This window comes from Lonchura striata, chromosome 23 (assembly GCF_050655825.1).
Source record: "Lonchura striata isolate lonStrDom1 chromosome 23, ASM5065582v1, whole genome shotgun sequence".
Lineage (NCBI taxonomy): Eukaryota > Metazoa > Chordata > Aves > Passeriformes > Estrildidae > Lonchura > Lonchura striata.
In genome coordinates this window covers 4,620,259-4,633,990 of record NC_140725.1, presented here as the reverse complement: position 1 = coordinate 4,633,990, position 13,732 = coordinate 4,620,259, and the positions used below count along the sequence as shown (strand labels likewise).

At 39.7% G+C, this 13,732-nt stretch overlaps 1 protein-coding gene across 8 annotated transcripts in view; it reads right to left on the bottom strand.

Annotated features, from left to right (window-relative positions):
• The window catches only part of LOC110484310 (zinc finger MYM-type protein 4), a 45,002-nt gene that overhangs the window by 8,865 nt on the left and 22,405 nt on the right, over positions 1–13,732 (bottom strand). For 6 of the 8 annotated variants that reach the window (XM_021554864.3, XM_085559787.1, XM_021554869.3 and 3 more), the window contains 16 exons: positions 13,128–13,278; positions 12,694–12,866; positions 12,449–12,599; positions 11,222–11,362; positions 10,894–10,931; positions 9,568–9,712; positions 9,270–9,391; positions 8,754–8,925; positions 8,115–8,168; positions 7,819–7,998; positions 7,194–7,288; positions 6,899–7,070; positions 5,087–5,238; positions 3,711–3,822; positions 2,397–2,645; positions 1,393–1,522 (listed from right to left, as the gene is read on the bottom strand). In XM_021554864.3, the coding sequence (XP_021410539.2) occupies positions 1,393–1,522; positions 2,397–2,645; positions 3,711–3,822; positions 5,087–5,238; positions 6,899–7,070; positions 7,194–7,288; positions 7,819–7,998; positions 8,115–8,168; positions 8,754–8,925; positions 9,270–9,391; positions 9,568–9,712; positions 10,894–10,931; positions 11,222–11,362; positions 12,449–12,599; positions 12,694–12,866; positions 13,128–13,278 (2,237 nt within the window). The remainder of the gene's footprint in view (positions 1–1,392; positions 1,523–2,396; positions 2,646–3,710; positions 3,823–5,086; positions 5,239–6,898; positions 7,071–7,193; positions 7,289–7,818; positions 7,999–8,114; positions 8,169–8,753; positions 8,926–9,269; positions 9,392–9,567; positions 9,713–10,893; positions 10,932–11,221; positions 11,363–12,448; positions 12,600–12,693; positions 12,867–13,127; positions 13,279–13,732) is intronic. The other 2 variants (XM_021554868.3, XM_085559788.1) reach the window with 1 other exon arrangement.

The following is a 13,732-nucleotide window of genomic DNA, read 5'->3' as shown; positions in this document are numbered from 1 at the left end:
AATCAAAGTAACTTCTTCATAGCAGAAGTTCTGTAGTGTCATCCAATTAATGATAGAATGATAAATGCATTTCACATGTAATCTCTGAGTGAAACTGGTTCTGGGATTCCAGAATTGCTGCATAATGTGGACAAGTGGAAATGGCCTCAAGGCTTAGACTGGATATTAGTGAAAATTTCTTCACTGAAAGGGTTGTCCAGCCCTGGCACAGCTGCCCAGGGCAGGGGTGGAGTCCCTGTCCCTGGAGGGATTTAACAGCCATGTGGATGTGGCACTTGGGGACATGGGTTGTAGTGCCCTTGGCTGTGCTGGGGGAAGGGCTGAATTTGATGAGCTTAGCGGGCTTTTTGAACCTAAATTATTTTAAGGTGCTGTTTAAGAGTGAATAAAATTAAATCCCAGCTTGCCTGGCCATGCTGCAATGCTAAACCCATCTGCTTGAAAGCCTGACTGACTCCCAGGCTCTGGTAGGATTCTAAGTCTCTAGAGTGAGGATCCCTCCTGCTTGGTTTTGGGATAATCACACCAAAACAGCAAAGGGAATTTGTCCTGCTGCCTGCAGCACTGTAGAGGCTCAGCTATGAAATATGATGGGGAGCATCATGCCTTCCCAGCCCAAGAACAACTAAAAGCTTCTAATAATGTGCTAATGACAACAAGGAAGATAAGAAGAGGGGGAGAAAGAGTCTGGACAGCTGCATGCCTGTCCCTGCCTCAGTAATGGGATATTTGTAGTAAGCTCAGTAGGTACATTTCTGAGGGCGATTTATTTGAGTTTCAGCTGACACTAATGAGATGCTGTTTCATTTTACATGTATTTTTCCTTTGAAAAGAACATCATCTTCCTCCTGCTCAAGGATCTAACTGAAGTTTATATAGAAACAGTAGAGAAAAATTATTTATATCTCTGTCCTTGCTATAGTCTCCTTCCTAACTCCTAAACACAAGTTAATCTCACATCTCAGCAGGCAAAATTTATCAGGAGTTTTACCTAATTCACTCTTGTCTACACTCTTTCACAAGGAACATGATGTTCCTCAGGTATTAGTTATAATCTCCTCACAACAAGGATGGTGTATGGGAATTAAGGGAGATGAGAATCCCATGGGCACTGTAGTAATGTCTCACATTTATATCAAAGAATTTATTTATGTAAAGACTATACCTCTCTCTGTAACTCTGTTCTGGACTCAACACCAGTAACAAAAAGAAAAAAGCTGTTTGGGGGTCTCACAGCAGTGCTGCTGTTGGAATTCCTGTTCTGCTCCCACTGAGAGACTGGAAACTGGGGAGAGCAACCACAGCACAGGCACAGGAGGTCTGAGTGGGCTCCTTGCTCAAAAGCCTGTTCTCATCTACACACAGACCAAAAACTCAAGTTCTGTCACTTACCATTTTGATAAGTAAAATTCATAAAGTCGGACTGGACACCGGAGGGGATTATCTGTGTTTTCAGCCATTTCCACTGCTGTTGGAACCTCCTCATCTTCACTGCGTTTCCTTTTGCCTACTGATAATTTATCTGCATATACAAAAATAGTATCACAGACGTTCAGTGAAAAGCAGAACCTTCAGAAACAAGGCCTGGTGTCTCAGCCCAGCACCCAGTGGTGACTGCATCACCCAAACCCACTCCTTGAACTGGTTCTGCCACATGTCACCATCCAAACATGGTCACCTGGTGTGATCTGCTGGGTGGGCAAAGGACTGCACATCCTACAGGCCAGCTCCAAAGCCCATTTCTCATGTAGAAAACCCACAAGAACTAGCAGTAAATATGGAGGATATAATTTTACTTATGAAAGACAAATTCATGTAATGCACTGGAACTACAAACTGAAGAAGACAAAAGGATCAAAGACTTCCCTTTCCCAAGTGCCAAAATTAACTGAGAATAAAATCTGTGTGTCTTTGCCTCTAAGTGCAAGCCCCATACTGTTGTTCTCCACTGGGGCTGGCTGGTCTGTTACTCACAGACCCAGGACAAATATAGGAATTAAAAAGGTATCATAAAGGTCTGGACCTGCAAAACCCAAGATTACGAAGTGCTGAGGAAAGGACTTCAGGAAAGGCTTTTAACTCTTGCAGTATTAACAGAGCTTTATGCAAGATGTTATGAACTACTATTAAACAAATTTGCAGCCAAATCTGTGACACCTTTGTAAGTTTTCCTGGGTGCCTTGGCTCATTCAGTATTTCTCTTTAGAACAGTGAAAAATATTGCAAATGTATTCAGGATAACAGCATATGCTTAGCTCTGTTTACTGCAGAATATATTTCTCTCCAGTCCTTTTAAAAAAAAAAAGCAGAAAATACAAAATCACAGAATCCCTGATTCTGTAATTCAGACCACACAAATGTGACTGCCCAAACACTAAAGATCAGAGAGCACTCACCTGATTCTACCTCTTGTTTTTGAAAGGGTGGGAAAAAACGTAAATATGTCATCTTAGTATTATACTTCAGAGTTCGGGTGCGCCTCATAACATGGGCAAAGGACAGTTTCAGGTGCTCACTGACATTCTTTAGTTGGAAGTATTTGGTGTTGAAGAACAAAAGGGTGTTCAACAAAACGATGGGGGAATATGCACCCAGCTGCTTACATTCCCACAAGTGTTCCTCTTCAATTCTTGAGAACATATAACCTATGAAGGATGGGCAAAGAAAAAAGAAAATAGTTATTTATGCATATAAATACTCTTTCAGCTAACCTCTATTTATGAACCACATATCAAATCAAATTCACACCTATCATCAAGTGTAATCCAATAAAACCAGAGGAGTGCATGGGCAAACATAAGAGGGAGCATGGAGAACCAAGCTGTGCAACAGCATGATCTTCCAATACCTAAAGAGAAGGATAAAAACGAACTGCAGACACCAGCAGGTTCTCACTAAGTTCTAATTTCACTGTATTAAACCACAGTCAGCCAACTGCAACAATGTGTAATTCCTACAATGTGAAGCATGAGTTTAAAATGTCCCATTTTATGTATAAATAGCCCATTGTGATTATCCTAAGTCAGGAAAGGGACATGTGGGGGCTTAGAAGAAATTTGTTGTAAAAAAATATCACTGTGTGCAGCAAACTATAGGTAATTGGATTATTTCTGTATTAAATAAAAAGTTAATTTTTCTAAATGAAAAGGCAGTTGTGGAGTTGCCAACATCATTCAAATTTCACTGATACTCTAAAGATGTGTGCTCACAGGGTTGGTGTCCAGCTCTATAAACCACATAATCAGGCTTGAAAACCAATTAAAAGTATCTGCAGAATTTGGGAAATCTTAATTTGGAGTTGAGACAAGATTCCAATGACTTGCTAATGTGATCCCCAAACTCACCAGGAGTATTTCCAGCACTAATAGGGAAATACCAGTGCAACTGTACACAGATTTTGCAGTACCTCATCTCAAATACAGCATTAATTTTGGTTACTTTATTTAAAAAAGAGCTAAAATTTGAGGGAAGAAGAAAACTAGTGTGTTGAGTGCCAGAATGGGAATCCTTTCTTTCCAAGGATTGATCAGAGGCAAAGATACATTTAAGTGTAATCATAACTGGTAGAAACAGACAAAAAAAATCCATGTTGTAGAGAGGGGAGACTAATGTGAGAACCTCAGATCCCATTCTCTTCCTGGCCCTGAGCAAACATTAACTTATGATACAGCTTTGTCATGCAGCTACATAAAACAAGAGAACTGTCCTACCATTTGGAAGAATTGTAGGTTCCCAGATTTTCAAAAGTTTTGTAAGTTCAATCATAAACCTGGAATAGGGCTCGGTGAAAATGTTATCTATTCTACCATTCTCAAACAGGTACTACAAGAGAAAAAAACAGGAAGACAAAGAGTTTATGATTATATAACATTGTAGAGAAGATAGAGCACATCAAATTATTTTCCTTTCTTATGTCCCAGTGTCTTATAGGGCCAAGCACTTTGGTGAAATGTCTAGTAAAACATCAAATTTCCTGCAGGGACTCCAGTATGAAAGGAGAGATCTAGGCAAGAACTATGGTTAATATTTCAAACTCTAGAGCTGTTTTCTGCAAAATCATCTTCCTCTTCATATTTTTGAAAGAGTCTGTCTATAAAATCCAGAATAGTTATTGAAAATGTTTCTGTTGAGAAGATCTTTACATGTTAATACCTCCTGACAAGAGACACAGGCTGATGAAATTGCTCAACTTGCAGCACCAAGGAAGAAAAGTTCCTTAAACTTTTCAAGGAGCGGTTTAAAAAAGTTTTCTAAAAGTCAGGAGTTTGTATCAATAAATCAAAACTGTGACACAAAAATCCCTGATATTCCCAATGGCACTTTGAATTTTAACTCTTTCTACACTTTGTCCAAGCATAGGAAGGAAAAAAATTTTAAGATAATTCCATGTCTAATTAAATAGGTTTTATGTCAAAATAGCTTTTGAATCTTTATCTCAAAATGACTGTTTCAGAACAGGACCAAGCAGACTGTTCTAAAGGAAACAGAAATGTACTGAACATTGAGTTTTAACCATAAATTAGCATTATTCAGGATTTGTACTGCTACTGTTGCAAGGCTGGTAATAAGGACTCAACAATTACTTTTAGTATTCACTAATTACTGATGCAGTTGTTCCCAATGTATTTTCCCTGTAAATATTGCCAACACAACAGGTATCTGCCCTTCCTGGGCAACCTATTCCACATAAAGTTATATATTGGTAGAGCACTGCGCAATTATTTTAGATCTAAACCACTCCATCTTAAAACAAGGATTTCTGAGGAGCTTTTCTAAAGCTTTCCTAACACTTTTTCCATCTTTCCTAAACATGAAAAATTATCAAAAAAGTTCCAGATTCAAGTACTTGAGTCTAGGTAGAAACACTTGGCCCCAACATAAGGATAAAAGAACTTGGTCACTGTGACTTTAAGAAAGTCCACAAAAATGGGTCATATATAGGACTAAGGCAAACAGTGAAACACAAAAAAGAGACATTCTTGCCTCCTCTATAAAGCCCAAGCTGCTCTGTGGGACTGTGGATGTCCCATAAGTAACCAGAGCAAGTTCTGCATGTTCTCAGCAGTGCCCCAGGTGCCAGAGTTACCTGCTGAATTCCAAGGCACAAGTATAAGATGCTGTCAGGGTCGTATTTTTCTCCGTTTGGTCTCCGCACCTCTTGAATAAACTGGCACAAGCCAAAACTCAGCTCAGCAAATGTGCATGAGAGAATGTCCTCCTTGAGCTTCACAGGATGAACTGGGGTTGAAGAAATGATTAGAAAAATAAATTGAGCACATTAACTCTTCCCAAATTCCTTATTATTTCATGTAAGCAGAACACTTACATTTTCTGTCTCATACATTAATTACCCTGTATGACTAAATGGTGAATCCCTTCCTATCTATTGGCTGAGAACTGAATGATTTGATCAATAAAACTCAGATCAGTTGCATGTGCAATCAGTATAAATGTTACAATGAGTACTGAGGCTGCAGGAATTTAGAGCCCAGGTGTGTAAATGTTTGTGAGTCTGCTGAACCCAAAATTTAGGACAGCAATGCAATGACCTTAAGGCAGCCTGGGGCTGATAAATGGGTTTCACCCCTCCAGCTGGACTCAGGGCAGTGAGAGACTCACCAGAGTCAGAGAAAGACCCTGAGCATTTCTGGCCATGAGTTGAGTGCAGTATATCCCACTTCTTAAAGGAAGAAGGAAGGAAGAGTTCAGTGGGACATGCAGGGGTTTGGAAAGGGAAGCAGCACAAGCAGGAATTAATGGATCAAATGATCTGCAATGAAATTACCAGGCTTGGCTGTCCACACCTCAGAAATGCCTGCTTGGGAATAAGCAGGGACTCTTTCTGGGCACAGTTTCCTTGAAATGATTGTAATATTTACTTCCTTGGCCTCAAGAAGAAAACATATGTGAATATTCCCCTTCTGGGAAATAAACCCCAGCTGTTCTCATGGAGTGGCAACAAAAATTCCAAGTAAGAGATGAAAAAGCAGATCTCGTCCTAACTAGAATTTTTCCCTTTGTGGGTCTTTCTTATCTAAGTCCTGCCATGCTTAGTTCTTTAAATTGCAAAAGTATTTATTATGGTTTGCTCTCTTCCCCACCATTCCCAAAGAGCTCAATTCTATTCCTAATTTAAATTCTCTGCTTGACTCTGAAAATTTGCCCACAAAACCCAGTGCAATGATGTAAGATCTGAGACCAGGGAAAAGGGGAGTTATACATTGCCAAATTCCAGTTCTGCTGAGTTTTTGTAAAAAACATAAAATAATTAATCATTGGAAAAATAAACAAAATTGTATTTAATGGTCATTATCTATCACCCCTGTGAGATATAAGGTGCAATCAAGTTAGATTCAGGCAGGTTGCAGCACAGAATGGGCAGACTTTTGAAATGTTTCTTTCCAGCTGTGAAGCTTAGAAATAAGGTGTTAAGATTTTGATATTGGATCACACAATTTTTTTACAACACACATTTCTGCTGACCAACAAATACTTTGGGAATGTGCCAGCTACAGATAAAATGGATGGGGCGCCAAGCTGGTGTTGTCAACTTAGAATTATGGCCTGATAGATCTGTAATTTCATGGTTCTATAATAGCTCAGAAAAGCTCTGCAGCTGCATAAAGCAGCTGTGCTACAAATGAAGAACTCCTGCATGCAAAGGAAGGCAAAGGGGAGATTTCTAATGCTTTAGAGACTTTTTTTAAAGGAAACAGATGAATTTAGAATGCAATAGCTATGAATTTCAAATTCATAGAAAGATGAAAATAAAATCTGTTCTCTACTAATGGGCATTGCAAAACTCAGTGGTATTTAAACCTAATTTTTACTTGAACAATGAATCAAGCCAAGTGCTCTTCGACTAAGTATTTCTGTTTCTACTGAGAGACAAATTTACCTGAGAACTTCAGGTCCCCTTGTTCCTCCTGTGCATTTTTCCATTGGACCCAGTTTTTCCAGGCATTTACCCCATACATGTACTTTAGGGTCATCCCAGAAACAGAGCAGCCAGGGTAGGAGCCCTGCATCAGATTCCGGGGCTCCACAGCAACTACAGACTTCTTCCGTCCCTACAGGCAAGCAAAGAAATCCAAACAAAGCAGCATTTCAACAGCTCCTCATCCATGGATGGTTAGATTAGGGTGTGATTACTTCAAAATGTTAGGGATTGTGTTTCAGAAGTACTTCCTTACCCTTCTTTTTGGCTGTGGGAAGCCATCCCTGTGTCTCCGTCTTGCCCGTGAACGTGAATGTAAACCCGGTCCTTTACTGAGAGGGTCAAATGAGTCTGAAGTCAAATCAACACCATGAAGAGTTTAATCACATGATTTAGCAGCCCAGGTAGAAGTGTCACTGTCACTGAGATCCTATGGAACACCTTACAGCTGACAGTCACACCTGTATATTCAAGTAATCCTGACATTTGACTGATTTAGCAATCTGTGCACTTGCTGTATAAAGACAGTAAATTCTCAGTAGAATTTAAAAAAAACAAAAACAGTGGGTGTATTTATTCCAGCAAATATGATCTTAGTTGCCACTCTACATGGATTATAGCCAGGGATACAGAAGTGATGAATTCAAAGGAGGTAAGCAAGAACTTCCTGCTACTCCTGTCAGGGGTTCTGCAGAGTGCTGTCTTTAAAGGCAGCAGTAATATTCTAAAAATAGTAATATTTTGTAGATGTGATCAACTATTGCAGCTTTAAATATCCACTGTCACTACATGAAAACACATAAGCAGGCTGCTGGGACAATGTTTGTGCAGAAAATTGTGTGTGGTTTTATAAAACAAGTTTTTCTCCACATGACACCAACCTGATGGGAAATCTGCCTCCAGATCCTGTTCCACATCACCTTTGGAGAACTGCTTGAGCTCTGGATCAGGTTCTGGCAGGGCATTGGATCGTAAGGTGTAGTGATTCAACTCCTCCTCCCAGCTGTGTGGAGTGGACACTGCTTCTGATTCCAGATCTCCACTGTACGTGCTGCCCTGGTCTGCAACAAGAGGGACCACAAGGATCATGTGCTACAGGAAAGGCAGAACCAGGAGTTTGCAAGAAAAGATGCAGCAGGATCAAAATCCATTTGTACAATAAAGAAATCTGACTGACCTTTCTCAAATATCTTGGGGTCCAGGAAGAGCTCGTGCTCGGATGATTGAGATCCTTTAGAAAAAGAAGGAAATCTGTATCTACACATGACTGACAGTTTGCACAACCAATACAAAATTCTTTGAACAGCAAAAACCTATGTATTAGTCATAGCATGAACACACATGCTGTGCCTTCTCTTCCACTGGAGTTCTCCTAGCAGCTTTCTACTTTGGTTATTCTATTGCAGGGAAACAGAAATCACAATTAACATAGGTTTGCTTTTCCAAAGGCTTCCATCCCTTCCTGTTTGTTACTTGAGTCATCTGTAGACCAGTAGGATATTTTGTTTATCCCTTTCCAGCTTGTTTCACTTTCATTACATGGATTGGTCACTCTCCAACAAACTCTAACCTGCCTTACCCTTCAATAATCCTCCATAAAAAGCCTGATAGGAAAATTTTCTTTTAAGGCAGATGCTCTGTCTTCCTGATTTTGACTCTTCCTTCTAACACATGATGTACTTATCTGGAGGTTTCTACCTCTGGGACCTGTCCCTGTCACCACAAGTCAAATCAGCATCTAGAATCAGGGGAATTTCTGTGGTGAGAAGACCTTCACCTCACTGCATTTCATATCCTTTTTAAAACCACCACCTACCACCATGAGAGTGTGTTTTTTCTCTCTCTGCATCTTCTGCAATCATTTCTGCCATCTGAAGGAGATCAGCTTCAAATGGATTAATGGAAATCTTTTCCTTGTTTTCCTGAATATTTTCAATGATCTTATCAGCATTATCCGGGGTAGTTGGGATGAGCATGGGAACTGGTACCTATGGAACATGTGGAAAATATCAGAACATACTTAGGGGTGAAGGGAAACAGCAAATACACTAGGGAGGTCCCTCCCATTTAACTTTATGTATATTTTAGGACTACTAAAATGAAGTTAAAAATAATTCCAGACTGGACAGCTCTGTACTCTCCCTACACTTTGGCAGCTTTGTGTGATAATGTTTAACCAAATATGATATAATAAGGAAGGAAATGGCATCAAGGACTCCAAATACCACTTGCATGAGCAGACACAGCAGCCAGTGACACAGTGCTGGGTGTGCTGGATGCAAAACAAGCCTGTAAACCACTGCTTTCTGTAGTGAACTGCAGCATAACTTACAGGTACTGGCATTCCCAGGGGAACTGGTGTGTACTGGGTGTAGAGGTGGAGGGGCACTGGCACAAACACTGGTACAGGAACAGGTACCACAATGATCTGGGGTGGAGCAGGTGCTTCTTCTTCTGTTATACCAAAAACAGAACAGACCAAAAATTGTTGGAAAATATCATACAACAATCTGAAAACTAGTTAAGGTTTACTAATACATTCAAAAATACTCTCTGTTACATAAATCATGTATTACTCTCTCAACTGCAGTACAGACAATTCCAACAGGGGTAGGAGATCAGACACCCACCTGTCTGGCATTCTTTGTTTTGTGTGTGAGGTTTGCACGAGGTGGCCTTAGTCTGGGTGATTGGCTTACACAATAAAGCTTTGTTTTTCAGAAGCCTGGGTGGTTTTGATGATGGGAGCTTTAGGGCATCTGTCTGGGTACTTGCCTGTTTGGAAAACACAAATGAGGGTTGAGTCAGTACTGGTTTGAAAGATAACATAAGACTACAGTTTGTTCTATACTAGGGGAAGCTGAACAATTTAAAACTGTGTTTGCTGATAAAAATTATCATTTAAAAACTACTGCAAAATAAGCTTGTTTATTTGGTGCTTTCTGGTCTCCATCTCAATTTACTTTGATCCAACAATAATGTTGTTTAAAGCTAATTTTGCTAATAAAGCTTATTTTGTTAACAGTGCAGTGAACAAATCTGCAAGAATATTTGGTTTCTGTCATCAAATAACTGCTATAAACTTTTGACCTTGGAATTTTACTGATGGCAGAGATATAAAGAGGAATTATATTAAGATACTTCTGATGACTAAAAGTCTGGCTGATACAGACACCAATAATGTGAAACCACTGAAAACAAATAAATGTAAAAAATGAAGAGCAATTCTGGCGGCAGCAGTATCATTTCCTGATACACACAGACTGACTATTCATGCTTGTACTAATGTCCTGCTAACTGCAATTTTCCGTCGTGCATTCAAATAACAGGATCTATTTCAAGAGGGAAAACTCATATTCTAATCCATAATTGACACTCCAGCTAAAAGCAAAGCTGTCAGACTTCCAGAACCTACAGCTACATAAAAGCATCTCTGTATTTCAGGAGAGTTGCAAGATGTTACACCACACACCTCAAAGAGCTCAGGAATAGGAACTCTCTGAATTATCCCCAGGTAAGTGGTGACAGTGGTTCCCCACAGCTCTGTTACCACACTGACAGGGAGTGGGGAAGGAAAATGAAGCTGCAGGAGCTTGGTCATGTCAGTCCCACAGCACAGGCTGGTCCCCTCCTCCCAGGCTGGTCCTTTTGTTATCCTATTCCACTTCTGGGCACAAAAGGCAGCCTCAAGTGCAGAAGCCACACATGAATTACTTGGTAACCAAAAACACCTCAAGACTTACAATCTGACAATTTTTGCCTTAACACATCCAATCTGTCAGTGGACACAAGACTTTTGTATCTTAAGTTTTATCCATTTTTTAAAAGCATGTGCAAGCTGGATGAATTTTAAATCTTCATCAAAAATTAGTTACAAAATGATAGTGCCAAATTCTTGGATACTTCTTATTGATACAACCTGGGCAAAACTGAAAAAAGTCTCTTGTAAAACTTACATCTCCTATTGTTTTTGCTGTCACAGTAGGGACTGCACCTGTGAAGGAAAAAAACAATACAATAACATGTCTACTTATCATCCAGAACCATAATCCATATTCTGCCAAGGTCTAGAAAAAGAATTCCAATTAAAACTCATTCCCTGATGTATGTACATAAATTTAAGTCATTATTTATACCTAGATAAAGGAAGGACAAAAGCAATCATCTGCAGTGATGTGAAGCGTAACGAAGAAGTGGCCGTTGTTCTCAGTAAAATCCCTGAGCAAATAGAAATGTTCAGGAATAGAGATGTAAAAGTACAGGCATCGTATTCAGCTGCCTTACCCTGTAAAACATTGTTGGAGTTAACAGTAGGCTGGGCAGCTGGGGTGCTTGCAAGGGACACCACGTTTGCTATGACAGGGGTTGAGTCCTTTCTTAAAGAAGGAGGGCCTGAGGAGGAGGCTGGTGCCATGGAAAGGTTTGCTGGACACAGTGGACAGAAGAAAATGAGAATAAGCAGTAAGATAATTGAGAAAAAAAGCATTTCAGAAACAACACCCACCCTTCAGATCTGTCTCCAGATGAAAGAGGCTGCTGTGTGAGAAGGGGAGGTAGGTGTCAAGTTGGAGCATTTCAGTTTAAACAGGAGCTAGTTCCACAAGCAAATCAAGCAAGAAAGGAAAAGAGCTCCCACCAATGTAAGCAGCAGATTGCACCAAATTGAACAATGTGCACCAAGCTGAACATGGCCTGGTGCACACTAAAAACTTCCAGCTCATATTTTATTGGTTTTTGGTAACCTACTTTTGCAGTCACTCAGTGGGAAATGATACCCCTCTTTAGGATCAGTGCTATCCCTGCCTTTTGTTTCCCTTTCTCTTCCTGTCTTTGAGGGTCTTTCAGCTCTTTGTGCCTCATTCCCTACAGAAACTCATAGTTCCTATTCCTGTGGGCTTCATTCCTACCCCTCATTCCCATTCCACCTGCACAAGGAAACAACTACAGCACTTGTACACCTTGAGATTGATAATTCCCAAGAATCAACACTTAATGACACAGAAATAGGAAGTCTTCATATGCCTACAGACTGCACAGAAGTGGCTGGTTTTAAGTGCATATACAGGAGTCTGTATTTAAAACCTAGTCTACTAATTTAGTCTACTAGTCTACTAATTTCACCACTTGATTGTTTAGAAGAATATTAACATTCTACCCTATTTTCTAGGTGTTATGAAGGCAGGCTAGATATTTAACATGTCTGCACTAGATATCAGTACATTTTACCCAAATGAAACAGGCCTTTGTTTCATGAAAGTGACTGAAAGCAAGTGCTTTTGCTTAATCTTCTTTAAAATTTGTTTGGTACATGAAGCAACTGCATTTCATACCTATAGAAGTCTGAAATGATCTCAAGTAAGAGTGATCTAAACCAGAGCCCACTCAACAGCAACAGACAGGCTCCCCAGGAGAAGACAGATCTTAAAGAGTTCACAGAAGTGAATTTGCAGATAAACATCCATCTCACTACCCCACACATCAAAAGGTAACACCATCCCCAGCCTGCTTTACCTGTGTTGTTTGGGAGTGGAGGCTCAGGAGCACCTTGCTGTTTACAGAACAACAGAATACAGAGCAGATTGCAAAAATGCTTCATCTCCCCTTGCCATTTTATGGACTCGTTGAGTTTACCTTGCCTCTTACAACCATCACACTTTGCCATCTAGGAAAACAGTGAGGAAGAAATTGAACATATTTGAAAACACTAACAAGGGGTATAGACGTAAAAACCTGGAGGATGTGAGAATATAGCTTACCTGGTAAAACAAAACAGTGAATTTAGACATGCACTCCTCTGAGCAAAATTCCTCTGTTTTCCCCCCAAAGTGATTCCGGACCAGTTTGGGGGCAGTTTGTAAACAGTAACTGCACATTTTACAGTGGTTTCCCCAGCGCTTAGACAAATCGTGTTTATAGAGCAGTTTACAAACTAAAAGAAAACAGCAAAAACATTCTTTAATACCAATATGTTAATCTCTAAGCACTCCTCATTCCTGTACTAAGTGATGTCTGTAATAATTCATTGAAACAAACCATTAAAATGTAAAGTGTGTACAGGGTTCTGTGTTCCTAAATCTAAAAAACAGATTCCTAAATTTAAAATAATAGATTTCTTTTAGTATTACTGATAATTTTAAGGCAAAACACTTGTGACTTGATTTCACTGAGACAGGGTTTTGCTCTTTCTTACCTTCACTACAGAATGTTTTATCTATGCCTGAGACTCTCACTGTCTCCTTGATAATTTTCTCAAACCTGCAGTATTCACATAAAGCTGTCATATTGCTCTTCTTCTTATACTCATCACAGCAGGTCTTCCCACAGAACTGGAACATTTTACCCTGCAACAACAGCCAGAATATTTTAGTTTCAGTGTTTGAATGAGTCACATCCCAGATAATACATTTAAATTGTTAATAGAAACGCAGAAGAGTATTTATACCCTTAGAAATCAGCAACAGAGCACTGGCAGATGAGTCTCCCCATTTAGTTTTATAATAAAGCAAAATTTCTTGCAGAAAGCCCTCACCAATGTGCTTTGTCCTTGGATTAAAAGGTACATCCCTGGGTCCAAGAGACAGGGATGTGTTTATTTAGACAGGCAATTGTTTGGTTTGGGGGTTTTTTGAAGTTCCTTTTTTTTGGTTTTAAGACCACAGAGATAGTATCAGTATTAATTTGATATTGGTTAAACCAAATCAACTTCAAAACCCTTCATAGCAGGTCTTTGCAAATAACAAAGCAGTACTGACAGACCAGACCAGTGCACATAAACTACACTTTTTTGGGTTTCTG